Source organism: Oreochromis niloticus, linkage group LG3, assembly GCF_001858045.2.
Source record: "Oreochromis niloticus isolate F11D_XX linkage group LG3, O_niloticus_UMD_NMBU, whole genome shotgun sequence".
Taxonomy (NCBI): Eukaryota; Metazoa; Chordata; class Actinopteri; order Cichliformes; family Cichlidae; genus Oreochromis; species Oreochromis niloticus.
Window position 1 is genome coordinate 55,958,497 of NC_031967.2, and position 21,671 is coordinate 55,980,167.

Genomic DNA, 21,671 nt, shown 5'->3' on the forward strand with positions numbered 1-21,671 from the left:
AATGAGCAGAAGCTGCTGAGAATTGTGTTGATAAGAGGTGAAAAGGCTGAAAATTTTGCAGAAACGAGGTGAATCAGCAAAATTTTTGCTGAAAAGAGGTAAAGAAGCAGAAAGTTGCGCTGAAAAGAGATGAATCAGCAGAATTTCTGCAGATAAGAGGTTTTTTCTGAAAACAGCTGAGATTTGTGCTGATAAGAGGTGAAAAGGCTGAACATTTTGCAGAAAAGAGGTGAATCAGCAGAATTTCTGCAGAAAAGAGGCAAAAAAGCAGAAACTTGCGCTGAAAAGAGATGAATCAGCAGAGTTTCTGCTCAAAAGAGTTGTCTTTTTTCTGAATACAGCCAAAAACGCTGGAATTTGTGCTGAAAAGGGGTGAAAAAAAATGAAAATTTTGCTGAAAAGGGGTGAAGAAGCTGAAGAAGCTAAAGTATACTAAATCAAAGTATTTGTGCCAAAACATAGTGTTTCTGCCATATTGTGGTACTACTACATTACAACATGAATATGGATTAAAGATGAAAGAAACTGGCAACAAATTCCTCCACTACAAACCAGTCTGATACCACTTCTTTGCAGTGTTCACGTTTACTAAGGCACTACCCAAAAGGCGCCACAAGAGGGCACTCCAACACAAGAGAAGAGGTGAATGAGCAGAATTTCTGCTGAAAAGAGGCAGAAGGTTCTGTATGTAGAAAAAGAAACACTGTTGAACTATGTGTGAAATAAATAAAGAAATGAAATGAAAGAACAACCTGGTTCTGCTCAAATTCACCAATCAGAGGTACTGCCTCTGTCTGCTTCATCAGGCTGTGTACTTGTTTCTGCCATGGAGCGTTAACAAGAATCTGAGGTCCATATTAGAAAAGCTGCTAAAATCATAAAAGTTTGCAGAATTGTAATAAATTAGCAATATAAATTACAGGTCTGTGATAGTGTATAAATTTGTAGTGAAAAAAAAAAACGTGGACCAAGGTGGGATTGTACCCACGACCTTTGAGCTGCAGAGCCGTGTCATTACTGATTGCGCCACCTGGACAGGGGGCGGCGGTCTGAAAGACAGATACTTGGGCAGTCAGAAAATAGATCGCGAAAAACGCAGTTTTTTGGAGTTACAAAACGTCGTGTAAAAAAACTAGGAGGGCTAGCAGCATAATTCTTGTACTGGGTGAATCAGCGGACTTTGGTGTATTTTGACTGCGATTTTCATAGCTCGTTCTACCTCCGTCGCGGAGATATGACGAGAGAAGAAACGGCTTCATTTCCAGAGTTTGAAGACTGAGAGAAGGACAGATTTCCACCCCTCAAACAAACGTAATTCATTGCTCAACGGTAAGATAATTGTAAAAACGGCTTCCACTGTGAGTGTCAGCAGTGTCTGAAGGTATATTGGCACAAGTCTCATGTCCTAACTTTGCTTTGTTAAAGAGATATGGCAATTTGAAAATGCCTCCCGTTACAGAATTTCAGCTCTGAATTTCAAAACCTCCCCATAGACTTTGAATGGGGAGTTGTCAGACCTTGTGTCACTCCGAGGCAAATTGCGAAAAAACGGTAAACCTCACAATAAAGATAGTGACATTTTCTGAAAGCCAGCAAAAATACCTACGTTTTGATGTATAATTTGTGGGGGTTGAGTGGAAATTGTGTGAGTAGCAAGAAGTTGTTTAGACATGAAGAGAAAATTCAGAACGGACCAGCACTCACTCTGACTTAATTGCATAGCAACCATAGCAACGCATGTATTTTCTGAAAAATCACAAAGCTGCAACTGAAAACTTAAAGAGAGATAAGATTAAAACGGTAGAAGATCTGAAAAAGCTGAATCAGACAGGAATAGCCCAATGATCTGAGAACATTTTAAAGTTTGAATGGAGTTTCTAGGTGAAAGCATGACAAAGTAGTTAAGTTTCAAAGACAAGCAAGTTTTAGCAGAATTGTGGAAGTTTCCCATTCATTTCAATGGGACAAATTAAAGGAAAAAAGTGTAATATTTTAAAAAGTATAACAGTAATAAACACCAAAAGATATAGCCGGAATTAGCAGAAATAGCAGAACAGTTTAGAGTTTGAACGGAGAAAATCGGCTGAAAACTGAGGGAGTAGTTCAGTGCCAAAAAACGGGGCAGCAACTTGAAGAATAAAGTTTAAAACAGGAAAACAATAGTGTGGAAGCCCTTTAGGGCATCCACACAATAACTAACACAAAGCCACAGAGACACAGTCTTAACACTGGAACCAGAGAAGAACAGACATGAGAACACAGTGGACTAGTGAGACAGAGAGAGAACCCAGTCTAGACACAGGAGACGCACAAACATAAAGAAAAAGAAGACTTGAGATGAAATGAGGAACGTAACAGTAACAAACCTAAAGACAAGAACTATAAATATAACCATAGCAAGATAGCTAAAATAATAAATATGAATAGATCTTTTTCTTAAAGAGTTCAAAAACACAGTCTGTTATTCTTTTACATTATGTATGCCTCCCACAAGGATTACTTACTCACAAATTGTAGGTGGAAAAGAGATGAGAGATAGATGAGATGAGACGAGCCAAATTAATTACAGTCTTTATTATTTTACATGCTAACCTAAGTTTTACTTATCTTTAGTTCTGACTTCAATGCCTTGCAGGACAAACCAAGGTCAGTGATTTTCTTTTAAATATGTCAAATATGTGTTAAATTCTTCTTCTTTTATGTTTAGGGTTGGCAGCCCTAACCACATAAGAATTATTTTAATTGCTTTGCACAACCATGACATCTTTTTTTAATTTTAACTCTCACAGCTCGTCTGACTGTGAGTCCCAGCAGCTCTCAGTTTTTTGAAGGAGACTTTGTGTCTCTGAGCTGTGAGGAGGACGACAGCTCTGCTGGATGGACTCTGAGGAGAAACACAAGCAAACAACAGAGGACTCCGTGTGGAGATGGGTGGGGAAAACCAGATGATTCTTCCTGTAATATAAGTATGATGGTGCCTCATGACAGTGGGGTTTACTGGTGTGAGTCCAGAGAGGGTCCCATCAGTAACATGGTTAACCTGACAGTCACTGGTAAGCTGAGTGTGTGGAGTTAGTGTTGATGAAGCTGTGTGTAAATGGATGAAATGCTGTAGTTTGTCTCTGTGTTGAGGTGGATCAGTGATCCTGCAGAGTCCTGTCCTCCCTGTGATGGAGGGAGATGACGTCACTCTGCTCTGTAAAACAAAGACCACTCCCTCCAACCTCACAGCCATTTTCTCCAAAGATGGCGTCTTCACCGGGAAAGATTCTACAGGTCACATGACCATCCAGCATGTTTCCAGGTCTGATGAAGGCCTCTACAAGTGTGACATCAGCGGTCATGGAGAGTCTCCATCCAGCTGGATCACTGTCACAGGTGACACACTCACCTGTCTGTGTTTCTGCAGCTTTCAACATTCACAATGTGACGACAACTTAATGACTGTGTTTGCTTTATTTTAGACAAACACACCACCACACCTCCACCTGCCTCTTCTGCTGGTTCCTCTCCACTTGTCCCCGTGTTGCTGACAGCTGGAACAGTCTGTGTTGTGTTAGTAGTGATGTTACTGGTTGTTTTGGTGTAATGACATGTTGAAAGGAAACTTAAAGGTGAGACTTACACTGTTTTTGTTGCATGAACGTCTCATGTTACTATGTTCTTCAATTTTAAACAATATCCAAAGGAAAGATGAAGCTTGGATAAAAGAAGCTCTGTGGGAGTTTCTCACAAACAAACCAAAGTTTCCATTTGCATCAAGTATTTCTCAAGCAGAAATTTGCCCTTTATTAATAATGTTAAACATCCTGAATGTAGTCTGTCCATCCATTCTCTTCTGTGTGTCCAATTTAAGGAAGCAGGGTGTCTGCAGGTTATCCCAGGTAGGTGGGGTACACCATGGACAGACAACCAGTCACACTAATGTGGCAAGTTAGAATAATCAGTTAAACTTATCCTATTAACTGCATGTTTTTGGAGAAGTACCCAGAGTGAATCCACACAAAAACAGAGAGAACATTCAAAAGGATTGAACTCAGGACCTTCTTGCTGTAAGACAACAGAGCTACCCACAAAGTACTCTTTAGATTACAAAAGTAATAAGAACAATACAATAGTGATTTCAGGTATTAAATAAATAATTTGTCTTCTATCCTACTCAATATAGGCATTCAGACGAAATTAGAACAACATTTATGGGTTTTAATGTGCTGATATCAAATGTTCTGATTGTTTTTTGGCGGAGGAAGAGATAAAGGTCTGTATGAGGAAGTAACAGACTGCAAAGCATTCTGGTTGTTCGTCTGAGCAGCAATAACCATCACAGAGCTGTTTTCATGGTTACAGACCACAAGGTTTAAAACTTTCCACTGCAAAGAAGACTATCTTTACTCTTCACCCCACACTAACGTGCAGTTTAAACAGTTTACTGTTTAAACTGCACGTTCTTTATGGGGGCAGTTCTTTCTCCCACAGTCTAAAGACATGATAGGTGTTAACTAGTGATTTCAAATTGGATAGATTGTTAAATTGTCTTTCTTAGTCCTGTGACAGACTGGAAACCTGTCTGGTGTGCAGCCTGCCTTTCACGCTATCCCAGTGACGATAAGCTTCAGTCATCCTGCTCCAGTTGTTAAGAAAATGTATGGATCGTTTAGTGATACATATTTTTAAAAGTTTAGTCAAACCCTACAGTATATATAGATCACTAAGTAGTTGTTCTGTGTTTGTAGTATCTGTTAGCGGTGAGTGCTGTTCCTTGTGTTCCAAACAGTGTATTTCACCCTGTGTATAACAAAGACTTACAGCTCTGTGGTCGTCCACTTTCTTTTTATTGATGAAAACTCGTCAGCTCCTCAGGGCTGTTAATACACACACACACACACACACACACACACACACACACACACACACACACACACACACACACACACACCTATTATGGTAAATGGCCTGTATTTGTAGACTTGTAGTCAAGACCGCCTAATCCGAGACCAAGACAAGACCAAGACCGAGACAAAAAAAGTCTTTAAACTGCAGCCAGATGCTGCTTCGTTTACAGGTATCAGGCATATTTATGTGTTTTTGCGATGCACTCCTCACCGCTGTCTACTGTCTCACTTACTGAGAGGACAGACGGATGCTCCACTTGACTGTCGCGTCTCTCACCCTCTCTGTTTTTCACATAATGATATTATCCTATATCCTCGCATGTGATTGGCCACAATATGGAGGGATTGGAGCATAACTGAGCCACTGTGTGAGAGCTGAGCAGCGAAAGGAAATTAAGTGAGGGTAGAAATGTATGTAAGATTAATAGGCTCTGTTTTGAGTTTTGTTCAAAAAAGAATGACTTCATATATATATATACATATACATATATTACTTCTATATACATATGCAGGACACCTTAAACTAGTTTTTTAATTAAGCAGCAAGGCAGAACAAAGTCGGGCTGTATCAAGACACAGGGACTAAATCCCAATTCAACCAGACCCAGAACTGATCCAGAATTAAAACAGGACTACAACAGTAACCAAGACAGAACCAGAATCAGAACTAGATGATAGTAGCACTGAAAATCATCATAGACCTGCACTACACTTATTTTTTAATTCTACCAAAGTACACTGTTTAGATTCAGAAAAGTTTATATAATTATTTAGCCTTGTTGTGCAAACAAGCCTGCATAACTTAATAACTATAGAAATTGAAAAGTAACAAATGGTATCTAAAAAGAAACAGGTACTAGATACATGTTCTGATGAGTTTTGGTAAACAACCATTTGACCAACATGTGTGTCTCACCTGCTCTGGTTCCATCTCTGTTCTGTCCTCATTCTCCTCTCTCTCTCCCTCTCTGTTCCTCTCTCTCTCCCTCTCTGTTCCTCTCTCTCTCCCTCTCTGTTCCTCTCTCTCCCTCTTTGTGCTGACAATCAAGCCAAACACCAACATCATCAAATATACAGTTGAAACCAGATATTTACACACTCTTCAGATAAAAACACAAACACTTTTTTAATTGTAACATCAAATCAGACTAAATGTTTTTTTTTTTAGATTGATAAATATAAAAACATATTTGTTAACTTTAAGAGTAAAGAGAGAAACTATCTGTATTTCTTAATTGCAAATGGCACCAAATTGTATTCAAAATTGAGCCACACTTATGGAGCTCCACAATTCTTTTCCTGGTGTTTTGGTTGACATCTCTTGATTGTCCCATGTCACAGAAACAGGCTCTGTGTTTTGCCTTATATGCATCCACAGCTGTGCCACCAATTTACTCACATGGACTCTACTAACCTATCAGAAGCTTCTTAAGCTCAGAATGGAATCGTCTGGAGTTTTCTTATTAATTAACAATAAACTTAGTGTATATGTTCTCCTACATTTGATGAAAGTGATTAAAATAGACAGCTCTGTCTCTTTATTCTGACATTTAACTAATTCAAAAGATATTTCAACATTTATTTATCTAAAAAAAAAGTTTACTCTAAATTGATGTTTAACAGTAAAAAATAGTTTTTATGTTTTCTCCCTAAAGTGTATGTAAATATCTGGTTTCAGCTGTGAATATACTGCTGTGTATTGAAATTCCTCTTGTTTTGCATAGATATACTGAACAACATACAAAGCATAATATATAAAATAACATCTACCTGAGTTTTTTCTTTGAAAGAAGCTCCTCATGTCCATTGTTGTGTTCATCAGTACACAATTGAAACCGATTTAGAGAGTTTGTTTAGCCGTGGAGGGTAAGAACTGAAAATATGAAATGTAAGCTAAGACTCTCTAAAAATTCAGCATTGTCGTTCGGCTTTTTATTTATCCATTTGTTGATTCACTCGAAGAGCAAGTAACGCAACCAACTGATCAGTTTGATATCAATCTTTTGTGATACACCGTCATATTTACATTATTAGTTCAGTACGAATGATTTGCTTTGGTACCTGGTCAAACTTAAGCTCTCCTCTGTCTGCAGCAAACTCGCAGGCAGCAGCTTCTCCCCCCTCGCTCACATGGGTGCTGTGCTCAGTCGCCTAGTGCCTGAGCTCGGATCATACCAAAATTAGGGGGAATTTACGACGGTGCGCTCTGCGCTTCGTGTGTTGTTTTTGTTTTATACAGTTGTCAGTCAGGCATCTAACTAACAAATTACACTCCAAAAGACCCCGGGCTTCTGAAAAAATGACCCGGGCTTAAGCCCAGTAAGCCACCCCCCCGCTCCGTTGATGGTTGACTCCAAATCTCCCGAACACTACGTCGATTTGAGAACGCAAGACCGAAACAGCGAGACCAAGACGAGACCAAGACCACGTAAAAGTGGTCTCGAGACCAAGACCGGTCTCGAGACATCCAACTCTATGTATTTGTATAGTGCTTTACTTAGTCCCTATGGACCCCAATGCACTTTACACTACATTCACCCATTCACACACTGGTGATGGCAAGCTACATTGTAGCCACAGCTGCCCTGGGGCGCACTGACAGAGGTGAGGCTGACAGACACTGGTGCCACCGGGCCCTCTGACCACCACCAGTAGGCAACGGGTGAAGTATCTTGCCCAATGACACAACGACCGAGACTGTCCGAGCCGGGGCTCGAACCGGCAATCTTCCATTTACAAGGCGACCTGCCAACTCGAGCCAAGATCCCCCCATTAGAGCACTTCGCTCTCGCTCTGCAGGCCTACTTGCTGTTCCTAGAGTATTTAAAAGTAGAATGGGAGGCAGAGCCTTCAGTTCTCAGGCCCCTCTTCTGTGGAACCAGCTTCCAGTTTGGATTCAGGAGACAGACACTATCTCTACTTTTAAGATCAGACTTAAAACTTTCCTTTTTGCTAAAGCATATAGTTAGGGCTGGACCAGGTGATCCTGAATCCTCCCTTAGTTTTGCTGCAATAGGTGTAGGCTGCTGGGGGATTCCCATGATGCAATTAGATTTAATAATTATTAACCTCTGGCTCTCTTCCATGTGTCTCTTGTCCTGTCTTCATCCGCACATCCCTAACCAGTCATGGCAGATGGTTGCTCCCACCTGAGCCTGGTTCTAGCTGATTTCTTCCTGTTAAAAATGGAGTTTTTCATTCCCACTGTTGCCAAGTGTTTGCTCATACAGGGGTCATTTTATAGGGTTTCACAATAGAAAGAACCTTTAGGCAACAGCTGTTATGATTTAGCGCTATGAAAATAAAACTAAATTACAATGAAAAAAAACCAAAACCCTTCACACTCCATGCTTGAAACTAGGAAATAATGGTTTAAAAGAACCCCACATGCCAGGTTTAGTTGTTTCTCTCCCTCCTATTCTTCCATGCCACTGACTTTTTACTACTTTTTCATTTTTCTGTCTTCTGATGTGTGGCTGTGTTTACTGTTCAAAGCCTGACCTTGTCATGGTGTGCTGTGTGGCAGGCAAATGCAGGACTCACTGAACACAGAGGGATGAACTAAAAGCGACAGCTTTATTGCTGGGAAAACTCATCATCAGAAATAACTTCACAAACAAACAAAAACCTTAAACATGGCAACTGGAAAGTAAACTGTATAATGAAAACTAGAAACTTGGTGACATGAATGAGAGAAACTAACCAGACTTAGAGCAAAACTAACCTTCTGAGATACAGAGGGAAAACCACTCAGCGTAATGCAGGTACAACACAACATTGACAGAGAGAAACACAGGCCTTAAATACACTGTGGGATAATGAGGGAATGAGACAGGAGGAGAGCACAGATGGGAGTAATTAAACATGACGAGATCAAGGGGGAGCAAAACTAGAAACACTGACATGAGACAAGAGACTGTCAAAGTAAAACAGGAAGTATAACACAGAGACGCAGACTTGACACTGAGACAGAGACTTGACTGACGGGGGAGACAGAGGGAAAAAGGAGACAAGACATGACAAGGAACATGAGAAAGGCAAAATAACAGAAACCAAAATCCTAGGACTAAAAATATAACAAGCAGAACTAAAACCCATGAACAATAATCAGGGAGTACAACTTAAACAGATACCAAACACGGGGTCACTGACCCAGGACCGCGACAGACCTATCAAGAAAATACTACATAAATAACAAAAACAATAAGAAGATTTTATCATTTAAATAGCAAATAAAGTTAAGAAACATAAACAAGACATTTATTAGTTATAATGATTTTTATCTGCAGTAGTATGCTGATGCTTGCTGCTGGTGTCAGGTTTCCTGGGTCGTTGACCCAGCGTTTTCAGTTTGGTCATGTTCAGTTTATTTTGCCACATCCATGTTTTTCACTTCCTGTTTCCTGTGTCAGCTCGTCTCATGTGTCGTTAGCCAGATTATGTTCAGCTGTGTGCTCACCGGTCTCTCATTATCATCCTCATCAGTCTGTGTATTTAAGTCTTCTGTTCCTAGTCGTTCACCGTCGTGTCATTGATGTTGTTGTTTCTGTCTGTGTTCAGCTGTTCAGCCAGCCATTCAGTCTTCCAGTGAGTTAGTCAGTCCTGTCGTTCCTGCTCTGTTCATTCACTCGCTCCAATAGATCATCATCATCATCATCATTCTGCACCGTGAGTCCTGCATTTGGGTCATCTCTTCCTCGCCCGCACACAACAACCTGACAGCTGGACCTGATCAGTTTTCCATCATGTCCCATTTGAGTCCTGCACAAAAAGGTGGAGCATAATTAATCTGAATGAGTTTTATGTCATCATTAATGTAACAGCAGCAGTATCTATAGGACTGTACTGCCTGCACTGATGCTCGCTTTATGTGTTTTCTTATGCAGAGAGTGATGCAGCTGCAGTCGAGTCAGCTGTGAGAACAGAAGATGTCATTTATGGAGAAATCGACATCAAAGAGAAGCAAGAAGAGGCAAAAATGTACAGCTGCTGATGACTTTTTTTTTTAAAATAAGGGTGTGTGAGCAAACTTCTATATTTTATTCAGATTTTTTATGTATATTCTGGTTAAACTGTGTTTTAAAAAAGAAAAACAACTGTATCTGCAGGTGTTATGTGATCTGAAACTTTGCATATATTATCCATCTTAACATCCATTTTCATTCCATTTGTGCAATACAGGGTCATATTGGGGGGGGGGTTGGAGGCCTAAAACAGAGAGACAGAAAACCATTCACACCCTCCTTGGATTGGGGGAGGAAGCCAGACTACCTGGAAGGAACTCAAAAATAATACAGTGGGCTCTGGCTATACAGCAAAACCCCCACCCCACCAAATAACAGATAAACATTTATAGGAACTAGTATTTCACAGCAGTTTCTCTAACTTTTGAAGGAGTCAGCTAAATGGAGCTGGAGTGGTAAACTTTTCTGGACCCTGCCCTCCATCCTAGTCTTTAGTCTTGCACCAGGGACAACTAAGAGATTTTGAACTTGTCCATTTAGTGGTCTGTATGCAACTGTGAGAGTTTTTAAAGTTAATTCTAAAAATCATCTGGGACCAAATGGAAAAAGAATAAAAATACAATAATGTGAGTTTGCTTGCTAGAGCGTGTCAGGAGCATTTTGGATTGCTTGGAGGTGTGAAAGAGATGATTTATTTAAGCCAGTAAACAGGAAAGTAATCTTTGCATGATGACAAATATGCATGCACAATCTTGTCTAGTTTAGATGAGAGGACCACACACACACACACACACACACACACACACACACACACACACACACAGACAGACATCAGCTATGTCCCTCTGATGATCAAGATTAAACTACAGCTTGGTGCTGCCATCTACTGACACTCAATGGCAACAACAAGCTCTCCAACACTCAAAAGATCATCTGAAAGCATCTGGTACTTTCAGATCACATAGTACAAACTAACTATATATATTTATTTTTATAAATGAAATACTTATATCTCCACTGTTAAAGTGTGGTTTACACAATTATTATCATTAACTACAAATTTCATTTTCTTCATACTTTTAATTGTGATGTTTTCAGTTACGATGTAATGATGTTATGACCTCATCTGTGTCCTCCACAGAAAGCGGAGACACTGAGAGTTAAATAAATGCACATTTATGAAGAATCAACATGCAACATGTGATAAAAGAGTAACTGGTCTAATCACAGTACAAACCTACTGGCCATTTTATTATGTACACATGTCCCACTGTTTGATAATGCAAATATGTAATGAGCCAATCATATCACAGCAGCTAAGTGCATTTAAACATGTAACAATGTCTCAATCTATATTTCACACACATGGAAGAAAAACAGGGAAGAGGGTGGAGTTTATTTTGTGTGTCAGACTCTAACAGAATGAATATTTAATTTAATATTTCACTGCTAATTACTGGCCAATCACATTAGGTTGTCATATATAAGTAGCAGCTGCTGTCTGAGCATGTTGTGGTCTCCGGTCACCTGACTTCCCTTGCTGTTACATAAGCCTCCCCTCTGTGCATTAGGTTATAGCTGGAGAAGCTCCTGTTGCTGCTTGTCTGAGCTACTTTACAGAAGTGCTGCTGCTTTATTTACTTCATGTGAGTTCACGGGAAGCGAAGGAAATTTTTTGCAGAGAGACCGGAGATTCTGTGTAACATGAAGACGTGATCTGTGAAAAGCTGAGACGTCTCTAAGGCTGAAGGAAGCTAATGCCGGGCTCACACTGTGCGATTTTTTCAGTCGCGTTATTCAGCTTCTGCTCAAACTGTACGATTGACTCGCAGGGGTTAGAAGTTCATAGGTCACGATGCAGGGTCTCACATTATACGGCCCGATGCTCTGATGCGACCTGAGTGCTCACACTGTGCGTCCATAAAATGAAGGTTATAACAGAAAATCTGTCGCTGGCTCTGCCTCTCTGTCTCTCACTCACACAGACAGGCACACCACCACCATCAACTTTGCTAAATTGCTAATGAAAAACATTGATCAGGCAGCTGTGATTGAGCAGCAGTGTAAATCCAACTATTTTCACGGTTGTTGTGGTCGTGATAATTTTGTGAGGTCACATCGAAAAGACTCAGATGAGCTTTCCAAAGTTCTACAAGTGCCTCCATCGCTTGTGTCCAGATCACACGCTGCACTGCCGTGCTACTCCATCTTTTTCACCAACGTTTATGTGTTTGCGCGTGCGCAGTGTGAGCGGCTGCAGTGACACCCTCACGACGGTCGGGCGATTGATGATCGGGAGCAGGTCGTGAGGTGTTGATCGCTTCTCGTTACCCCACGTATACTACACGATGCACGACGCACGATGAAGGCCAAACTCGGGCCGATCACCAAAACGGTCGCACGACTCAAAAATCGTCTCAAAATGGGCCAAAAATCGCACAGTGTAAGCCCAGGGAGACAATCTCTGGACGCTTCGCTTTTTCTCAGAGTATAGTCCTGTACATGTCACAGAGTGTGTGTGCTGTGCTGTCAGCATTCAATTCACAACATTCAGAACTTTCAGATCGTCAAGGTTCGCCATTTGCTGCTCTGGTTGCTGTGCTCGCCTTATCCGCCAGGGCATCACCTGGGTATCTGTGACATCCTCGCCCTTGGGCACCCTCCCCAGGCCTGGCTCCAGGGCGGGGCCCCAGTAATCCTATCCTGGGCAGGGTGAACTGTTCCCTCGATGGTCTTTTTATAGGGGTCTTCTTAATCGCTCTTTGTCTGGTCCCTCACCCAGGACCAATTTGCCAAGGGAGACCCTACCAGGGGGCAAAGGAAACTTTAAAAACAGCAGCAGAAGGTTTCTGTAGTGTAGTCTAATTTGTTCTTTTCATTTAATTATAGAGTCCATATTATATCAACAGCTACATTCACCCTGGGGGGAAACTAGTGAGGGAGACCATGAGGACCAAGCTGGGTTTCCTGGGTCCAGAGGTTTGGAGAAACTTCTTCCCTTTCTTTCATCACAGCTGTCCTGTGCCAGAAGTTCTGTTGACCCACTGAGAGAGGCATCATTTAAGAAACACCAGGCAGACTGAAGCTCATCGCATTGATCAAACAGGACTCATGATCTTCACCAACAGCTTCCTCACAGGGAAATCTTCAGAGCTCCACCATAAGTCCAGCTCAGAAGATGGATAAACCCAGCATTTCATGAACACTGTGATGGAGACCTTTGGTTTGTGTAATGTTATAAATACTCGGATACTCCCCAGAGGCTCCGGACTTTTATATAAAGATATTATATTCAGTCCTGTAGAAAGTTATATATTTAAAAATATATGATCCTCTCTGGTTACTCTGGTATGAATAACTCTGAATCACTTTATGATAAATAACACACTATCTGCAAAAAACTGTGAAAGAATTCCAGATCACAAGTTTGTAGTTCAACATACAAGTGACGACCTTTGACCTTCATCAGGTTTTATTTGTGTCAGAGAAAGTCAGCTGTGCTCTTCATGCAGCTTCTGTCGGGTAGTCCAGTTTACTGTAGTGATGTGTCGGTCGCGAATGAAATGGCTCTTAGAGCCGACTCTTTGAAGTGAACGACGTGAGCCGGCTCCTTATAGAGATTGACAGACCACGTGACTTTCGCGCATTGCTTTGTGGGTACCCGTGGCAACAAAATCAAAAAACTGCATCAAGCGCTAGTATTTCCAGCACCGGTAATCATTAATTCTGCGGTTTTAATCCCTACTTGCATTTTATTTGCCCCAAAAACAGTTATGTACAAAACGACGGAGAACACGGCGCCTACAAATATGTACAGAACACACTTTAGATAGAAATAAGTCCTGTTTCACATCCATCAATCATTGTACAATCCACACTGACGTCTATATCACAGACAAATGTGGGCCACAAAACAAAATGCGCGTGTGCATTAGATGTGTTGTTACTGATACCTTGTGCTATTTTACATAAGTAGCACCTTGATAAATGGCACACAATCAGTCATCCACACATTCACACACTGGTGATGGCAGCTACATTGTAGCCACAGCCACCCTGGGGAGCACTGACAGAGGCGAGGCTGCCCGACACTGGCGCTACCGGCCCCTCTGACCACCACCAGTAGGCAACGGGTGAAGTGTCTTGCCCAAGGACACAGTGACCAAGACTGTCCGAGCCGGGGCTCGAACCGGCAACCTTCTAATTACAAGACGAACTGCCAACTCTTGAGCAATGATCGCCCGATATATTTAAATCGCCTGATATATAGAAAATATTTGTAACGTGTTTAATGCTTAATTTACCCACTGTACCATTTTCCCTCACAGCAGTGACCCTGTGCTATCAGAACACTTCCTCACAATGGTTATGATTATTATTCTTTATACTGAGGCGATGATCGTCATTCTCTCGCTGATAAATTCAAAAACTGGTGAAAACGCACAGGAGTCAAAAGTGCTGATCAGGCCAATCACAGCAGCAGGCTGTGTCAACTCCATGTGTAGTTAGTCACATGTTGGTCACAGCATAGATTTCTCCCAGAAGCATAAACTGGGAATAAGAAGTGAACCTTCTTAATATTGCAGTAAAACCAGGGTTAACCCTGAGATTACCTGGATGAGACTAAATCCTGCTCCACAGTGCAGACCTCTGATCACTGATGATGGAGGACAAGAAAAACAAATCAGGCTGAATGTAAAACATTTGCTCTGCAGGACTGAGGGAACACGTGCTGATTTCCAGGCTTTGTTATCACCACTGGGTGGCGGCACTGGTGCCTCACAGAAACAAGGTTCTGGGTTTGATTCCATCACCTGACCCGGCCGGTGGAGTTTGCATCTTGTTCCCGTGTTTGTGTGGCTTCACCCAGACAAAGACATGCAGTTAGTGGGGTTAGACTAGCTGGTGATTCTAAATTAGCTAAGCACATTTATGTTTTATTCATGTTTACTGGTATTTATATTAAGGGGAAAAAAGTGCAATACTGTACTAACTGCAAACATTTCTTTGTAATGTTCAGTCATATTTTTTGCGCAGGCTCATTCCTGCCCCTGTGCAACTGTTTTTTTCCACAGTGCCTTTTGTTTTAGGATTAATTTTACACAAAACACTTTTCATGTATATACATTACAGGGCAATTTTAATCATCATGTCTTTTGTGACTCTTTTCCATAAACCTGGTGTATAAATGTCTCAAGTCTTAATCTTTGTACATAAGTCAAAACTTTATTTATATCGTACTTCTAAAACAGTAAGGAAGCCACTCAAAAAGATGGATACATTAAGGGCAGAAATGCACATCACCTTCACTGCACCCTCTCATCACCACCCATCCCCACTCCCACACCTAGACATTCAGACACTCACTCATCATACACAATCAATGACAAAAACTAAAGTCTGTCCTTGTGTAGTTTAACTTGTACTATTTGTCTAAGGTTTTTTTTATTTTTCAGAGTGAAAAAAGGACAAAAAGATGAAAGTAATGGGAGCTACAACTGTCAATATCTATCTATCTAGCTATATATATATATATATATATATATGTACATTAAATGTCATTTTTAAAGTTAACCATTTTCAACTAGTTTTAATGTGCTCTCTCACTCTACTGTCATGCTGCTTGTTTCATCCTCTTTGTATTTTTTAAAGATCAAAACAGCGAGCACAACAAGTAATAAAACAGAAGCTACCAGTGCACCATAATGTCCTCTAGCAACTCCATCTTTCACCTCTCCATCCTCCGTGTCTCCTCCTGGTGGAGCTGCAGGTGAGAAAAAGATGTGAGGTGTCAGCTGATCACATCACACATCCTCAACAACATCTTTAGAAACAAACATCAACAACCAGGAAGGAGCTTCACCTCTGATCACACACACACTCAACTCTACTCACTCACCTGGAGGATCAACACTCAGGATGATGATGCTGATGGATTTCCATGAGCGTGTTCCTCTCATGACGACACGACACTCGTATGTTGCAGCATCATGAATCGTCACATTCTTCAGAATCAGAGACACGTCTCCATCCTTCATCTGTCTGTCCAGCAGATCCACCCGATTCTTAAAAGAAGGATGCTGCTCATCTGGAACAAACTGATCATCTCGATACAAAAGAACATATTCTGGCTCCAGATCAGCTCTGCTCCACTTTACAACTATGTTGTTGTTGTTTGGAGCTCGACACATCAGAGGGACATCCTGTCCAGACTCAGCTGTGATGTTTTTATGGCCTGAAAGGGAAACAACAAAGAGCAGAGAGATTAAACAGAGGTCTGAGTATAACTGTTTATTTCCAGTGTCCAGCAGCCTCGCCTCTGTCAGTGCGCCCCAGGACAGCTGTGGCTACAATGTAACTTGCCATCACCAGTGTGTGAATGTGTGTGTGAATGGGTGGATGACTGGATGTGTTAAGCCCTTTGGGGTCCTTACTGACTAAGTAAAGCACTATACAAATACAGGCCATTTACCATTTTACAATTTCCAGCTTCTGTAAACCTGCATTTCTGTACAAACAGAAACAAAATATTGTTCTTAATAAAAGATAAAGGGTGGAATATATTTATCAAATTTCATGTTTTATTAGCTTTTATCTTTTTGACCCAACTTATTCAGACCCTGTAACAGGGTGAGAGGAGAGGCTGCAGAAGAAGCTGTAATCAAAGATGTACAGAAGGGCTTTTACATTTAACATAAACGAAGTTTGGCCAGATCTGCAAAATGCAAACCATGGAGGGAAGAGAACTCTTCCAACAGCATATGTCCATGTGTTTTAAGCTCCTTCAAGGTGATAAACATGCATTTCCTTCAATGTATGTGTGCATACATATATATATATATATATATATATATATATATATGTATGCACACACAGATAGATAGATAGAGAGGGAGTGTGTGTGTGTGTGTGTGTGTGTGTGTGTGTGTACTGCTGAAGGAGTGGCTGCTCAGTTAGTGTGACTTCTGTCTGACGTTTCGCATGCGCTCCATCCACACACAGAGGGACATTAGTGACATTAATGAGCTTGTGTTAATAGTACAGAGTTGAGGGGATTTAAGGAGTGATAGTTAAAGTAAATGCAGATTTTTTTTATAATCAGAAGTGTCTGAATCAATAATAACAAACCTTTACAGAAGTTTTTCCATTTTTATCTGACATTGTTTTTACTCTTATTGTTTTTACTATGTTTATTATTGTATCGTATTTATTATTCTTATTGTATGTCTTAAATTTCTATTGTTCGGCACTTTGGTCAGCCTTGTGTGTTTTTAAGGTGCTATAAATAAATAAATAAACGATGATGATGATGACATCGCTTTAAACTGAATGACAGTACTAACTGTTCCCTCTGCAGGTCAGAGTTGTGAAGAGAACAACAGACTCTTTTCTTTAACAACTTAATTATTTGTTATTATTATTTGTTGTTATTAAATTGTTATTATGTTATTAAATTGTTATTATGTTATTATGTTTCTCTTTTGCAGCAGACTCTTCTCTTCGCAGCTTCATTATACAAACTGTTATGTAAACGTGTGTGAGTACATCTAAACACTAACATCCACTTTCTTACATGACAGAAAGGTTTTGGTGACAGGAGACCTGCGTCCTCTCTGTGAGCAGCCCACACTAAAACAGCTCTAACATCTAACAGCGGGTAAGAAATGAATCGATAGGATTTATAATTAAACTCACCTGCACAGGTAAAGCCCACGAGGGAGATAGACAGTAAAGTCCAGCAGAGCGACGGAGATGTTACAGCAAACATGTTTCATTAGGCACACTCAGACTGCACCAGCGGAAAGTTATGCTGGACGTTTGAGGGGGGCGTGTTTTTATTATTTTTTTCATACTATTTTCCACGCCCAATTTTGTTATTGGATAAGGGTGATGTCAATCGTTCAGTGTCTCGCTGTCACTGGCTGTGCTGTATTACAGCTGTATTACACCCTGCCCCTGACGGCTGTGACTCCTCCCTTCAAGCCGAGAGCCGAAATCCGTCAATGTCGCAGTCGTTCGTACCTCTAGGAGGCACTTGTGGCATTTGTGTCTAGGGGCAGTGTAAGCTTCCACTGACAGTCTGAACTCACGACTGTTAACAGTGATTTCCTTTAAAAAAAAAACAAGTGTCTGCTTGAAACGTTTGGTACAGCATTGTTTGCCAGACATGAAAGCAGAAATTTTCATTTGTCTCATTTTAAGATTAGCTCGTAAACATTTAGCTATCTACTTCATTACATCACACTTTGATAATATGATATTAATGTATTGTATTAACATATGAAACGTATTTAATTCGCAGTCAAATTTAATTCTGGTTCAAATACTGTGGTGCAGGAAACATTCAAGGTGCAGTTATTTCTGTTTCTATATTCAAATATTGTCATTTTAATACACTGGCACCACTACATTTATCTGAAAGCTGACTTATATGGGTAATAAGAAACTTTTCAAGCTGTGGTTAACTGAATAAAGTCTGGAGTGAAATAATTAATTCAATGTGAATCATGTCATATCATAACTGTTTCAAATCAGATGGAAAATGGGCTCAAACAGGCTGATTGTTGCTAAATTGTTGCTCCAACATTTAAACAGCACGACTGTCGATCCACATACGCATGCGCACAGAGCAATCATTTCGAAACTCCTGTTTTTATAAATAGCTAAAGACTGAAATTTTCGCAGAGATTCTTGAATGTCGCCTGTAATAACACTCAGGATGTCTGTAGTTTTATTTTGTTCACTTTAACATTTATATTTTTATAATTAGTTTGACTTTGACTTTTCATATTTATGAAATATTTTCTCTGGGTGCAAAAACAGCATGCTAATATGTGGAGATCCTGAAGGCTGCTCCAAAAATGATCCGATTTATTTTAAATATTTCAATTATCTTCCAAATTCCAGGAGCTGTCTATTGTAAGTGTCTACTAAAATAAAAATAAAAGCGTTCTAACATCTCGTCCGGTTGTTTTTTTATTAAGGCAAACATGTATACTATTTTTTATTAATAGAGAGATTAAGCTTGTGTTTCTGTCATGTAGTGAGTGTGCTTAACGGTATGAAATTTATTAGACATTGTGATCTGTAAGCGACGTGTAGCGATTCGTATTTTGCCAAAGTGCTTCAGATACTTTTTAAATTTTCTTTTTTTCTTAAAGAAATCTATTACGTCATGTGTATTTTTTATGTCATGTATAATTTCCACTGCAAATATTAATCAGAGTTAATTTAACAGGAGGCGGCAGTAAAAACTCTAACTGCTATTCAAATTGTAGAGCGATGGTGCTGCGTTTTCGCGTTCTCGACAATTGCGAACAAACAAAGTCTGGACTTCGCGAGAACGTGGCTCGCGTACTCGAGAATTGAGAAACTGCTATCATAAGTGGTTGCAGGTTATCACTGTCCCCTCAGTGCAAGAAGATTGCTGCTGCAAAATTCCACTGGCCTCTTTCTGTGTGTAGTTTACACTCAGGGTGGATTTCCTCCATCACTGCTGTCTACATCCACCCTGTGCTAATACCAGTACTAGTCAGCTGTTAGCCATCATAGTCTGTATTCTCTCTGAAAGGCCTTAATTTATGGACTCAGTCACTTGTTTTCAGTCATATTGAATAAAAGATTAATTTGAAAATCCTCGACATGTATCAAACTGGAGGAATGCCTGAGTTTTATTGTTGAAGACAGAGTCTCCTCCACCAAAGAAGTGAGACCACGACAAGGTTTGGAAAAGCAGATGGTTCATGGAAGGTAAAAGTACCTCCTCTCACTTCTGCAGATACACTAAAGGTGACCCTGAATCCTCCTTTAGTTATGCTGCAATAGACGTAGGCTGCCGGGGATTCCCCCCAAAATAAAGACTTTCTCAGTAGAAAGAGCAGAGTGGAGGAGAAATGCTCAGAAAACAACATCAGACTCAGATAGCAAAAGTTTTGATCAAAGAAAATTCATCTGTACAGAAAAACTCACTAATTAATAATAAATAAATAAAAATCTGTAATATATAAAAAAAGAGTTTCACAGTGCATGCATTGTAATAAATAAAAGCTGCCTATAATGAACACACAGATGTATGAATGATGTGTCGTCTATTTAAACTACAGAAACAGTCTGAGGCTTCAGCTCAGCAGGAGGTCACGAGCTAACAGCTACACTCACAGTAGAAACAGGACACGTCTGTAATCTACATGTTTTATATGTTTTATAAAAGAAAAAGAGTCCAAACTTCTCATGAACAAACTGACTTCCAGCTGGTGTTCATGCAGCTCATCAGGACAGTGAGGAGCTAAAGACAAACTTTCACCTGAAACCAGGATTAAAGATGAAAATGTTTTCTGGATGATCATCGATGCTTTGCACCAAACAACAGGAAGAAAAAGACTTTTGGACTGAAAGCATCTTCAGTTAAAGTCCAACATGTCCAAAGGAAAATGTTCAAGACATTCACAAAGATGCTGAACAACAAATTCAGGATGTCCTCGTCTGTCTCCACTGGATGCTCTGTGTCACCTCTGAGAAGCTGGAACAGCAGCAGGAGACTCACGAATCAGCTGTGCTCAGAGACATTTCAACACATACTGTTCAGCAGGAGAAGGCTGGGATGAATCCTGACTCTGTTGTTTATGTTTTTTGTAGATCAGAAAACCAACAGCAGAAACAACAAGCACAGCAACAAGTGACAAACTGAGCATCAGTCCAGCACGTCTTTCTGTCTGACCTGCAGGTGAGAAACAGGTGTGAGGTGTCAGCTGTCAGGTAGGTGATGAGTGAAGAACAGAACAGAATCCATTTCCTCTTCAAACTGCTGTCAGACATTATCTACTGCACTCTGATCACATCACTCAGACCAGCTGCTTTCTACAAAGTCTCATCAACAACATCTTTAGAAACAAACATCAACAACCAGGAAGCAGCTTCACCTCTGATCACACACACACTCAACTCTACTCACTCACCTGGAGGATCAACAACACTCAGGTAGATGCTGCTGATGATGTTGTTATCCAGATTTGCTCTCTTCCTGCAATTTGTTTTTGTCTTAACACTGCATTCGTATGTTCCACTATCCTCAGTCGTCACATTCTTCAGAATCACAGACACGTCTCCATCCTTCATCTCTCTGTCCTGTAGATCCACCCGGTTCTTAAAAGATGGATGCTCGTCATCTAGAACAAACTGCTTGTTGTAGTACAAAAGGACATATTTTGGCTTCAGGTCAGCTCTGCTCCACTCAACAACTGTGTTAGGATTGCTGTTGGTGTTCGGAGCTTGACCTGGATCAATTTGCTTGTCACGGTACAAAAGGATATATTTTGGCTCCAGGTCAGGCCTGCTCCACAATATAGCTCTGATGCAGTTACCTGGAGCTCTACATGGCAGAGTGACACTCTCCCAGTGGCTGAGATATTTTTCTGGTCTGTAAGAGGAAAAAGATCAGGCAGGTCAAAGGGCAACTTCCAGTTTCTACAGCTTCTGCCCACTGATCTGTGCTGACAGGACGTGGACCAGCTGGTCCACTGGTGCAGTCAGAACCAACTGGAGATGATGGTGGATTTAGGGAGAAACCCCACCCCTCCCATCATCCTAAACAATACAGTACCACCTGGAGGAAAAAAAAATGCAAAGATACACATACACACACATGCAGGCATGCACATAATGCATGGCTCAAAGTGTCAGCTAGAAGCTTGGGTTAGTACAAAATAAATTCATCTGTTAATAATGTCATTTTTTATGACCATATATATTTCTTCTTACCATATTTCTTTGGTACTGGACCTGAGACACATCTTCTGTCCTTCCCTGCTTCAGAAAT

At 40.5% G+C, this 21,671-nt stretch overlaps 2 protein-coding genes across 5 annotated transcripts in view; one reads left to right on the plus strand and one right to left on the minus strand.

The window, feature by feature from the left end:
• The window catches only part of LOC102080591 (V-set and immunoglobulin domain-containing protein 8), a 50,189-nt gene that overhangs the window by 21,353 nt on the left and 7,165 nt on the right, over positions 1-21,671 (minus strand). The window lies entirely within an intron of this gene.
• LOC109201181 (Fc receptor-like protein 5) overlaps positions 1-21,671 on the plus strand; it is a 41,100-nt gene that overhangs the window by 934 nt on the left and 18,495 nt on the right. Inside the window, exons 2-5 of one of the 2 annotated variants that reach the window (XM_025903520.1) lie at positions 2,614-2,646; positions 2,790-3,053; positions 3,133-3,378; positions 3,465-3,943. The exons of the other annotated variant lie outside the window; for it this stretch is intronic. Of the exons in view, the coding sequence (XP_025759305.1) occupies positions 2,614-2,646; positions 2,790-3,053; positions 3,133-3,378; positions 3,465-3,589 (668 nt within the window). The 3' untranslated portion in view covers positions 3,590-3,943. Of the gene's footprint in view, positions 1-2,613; positions 2,647-2,789; positions 3,054-3,132; positions 3,379-3,464; positions 3,944-21,671 lie in introns of those variants that run through there. 2 annotated transcript variants of the gene reach the window in all.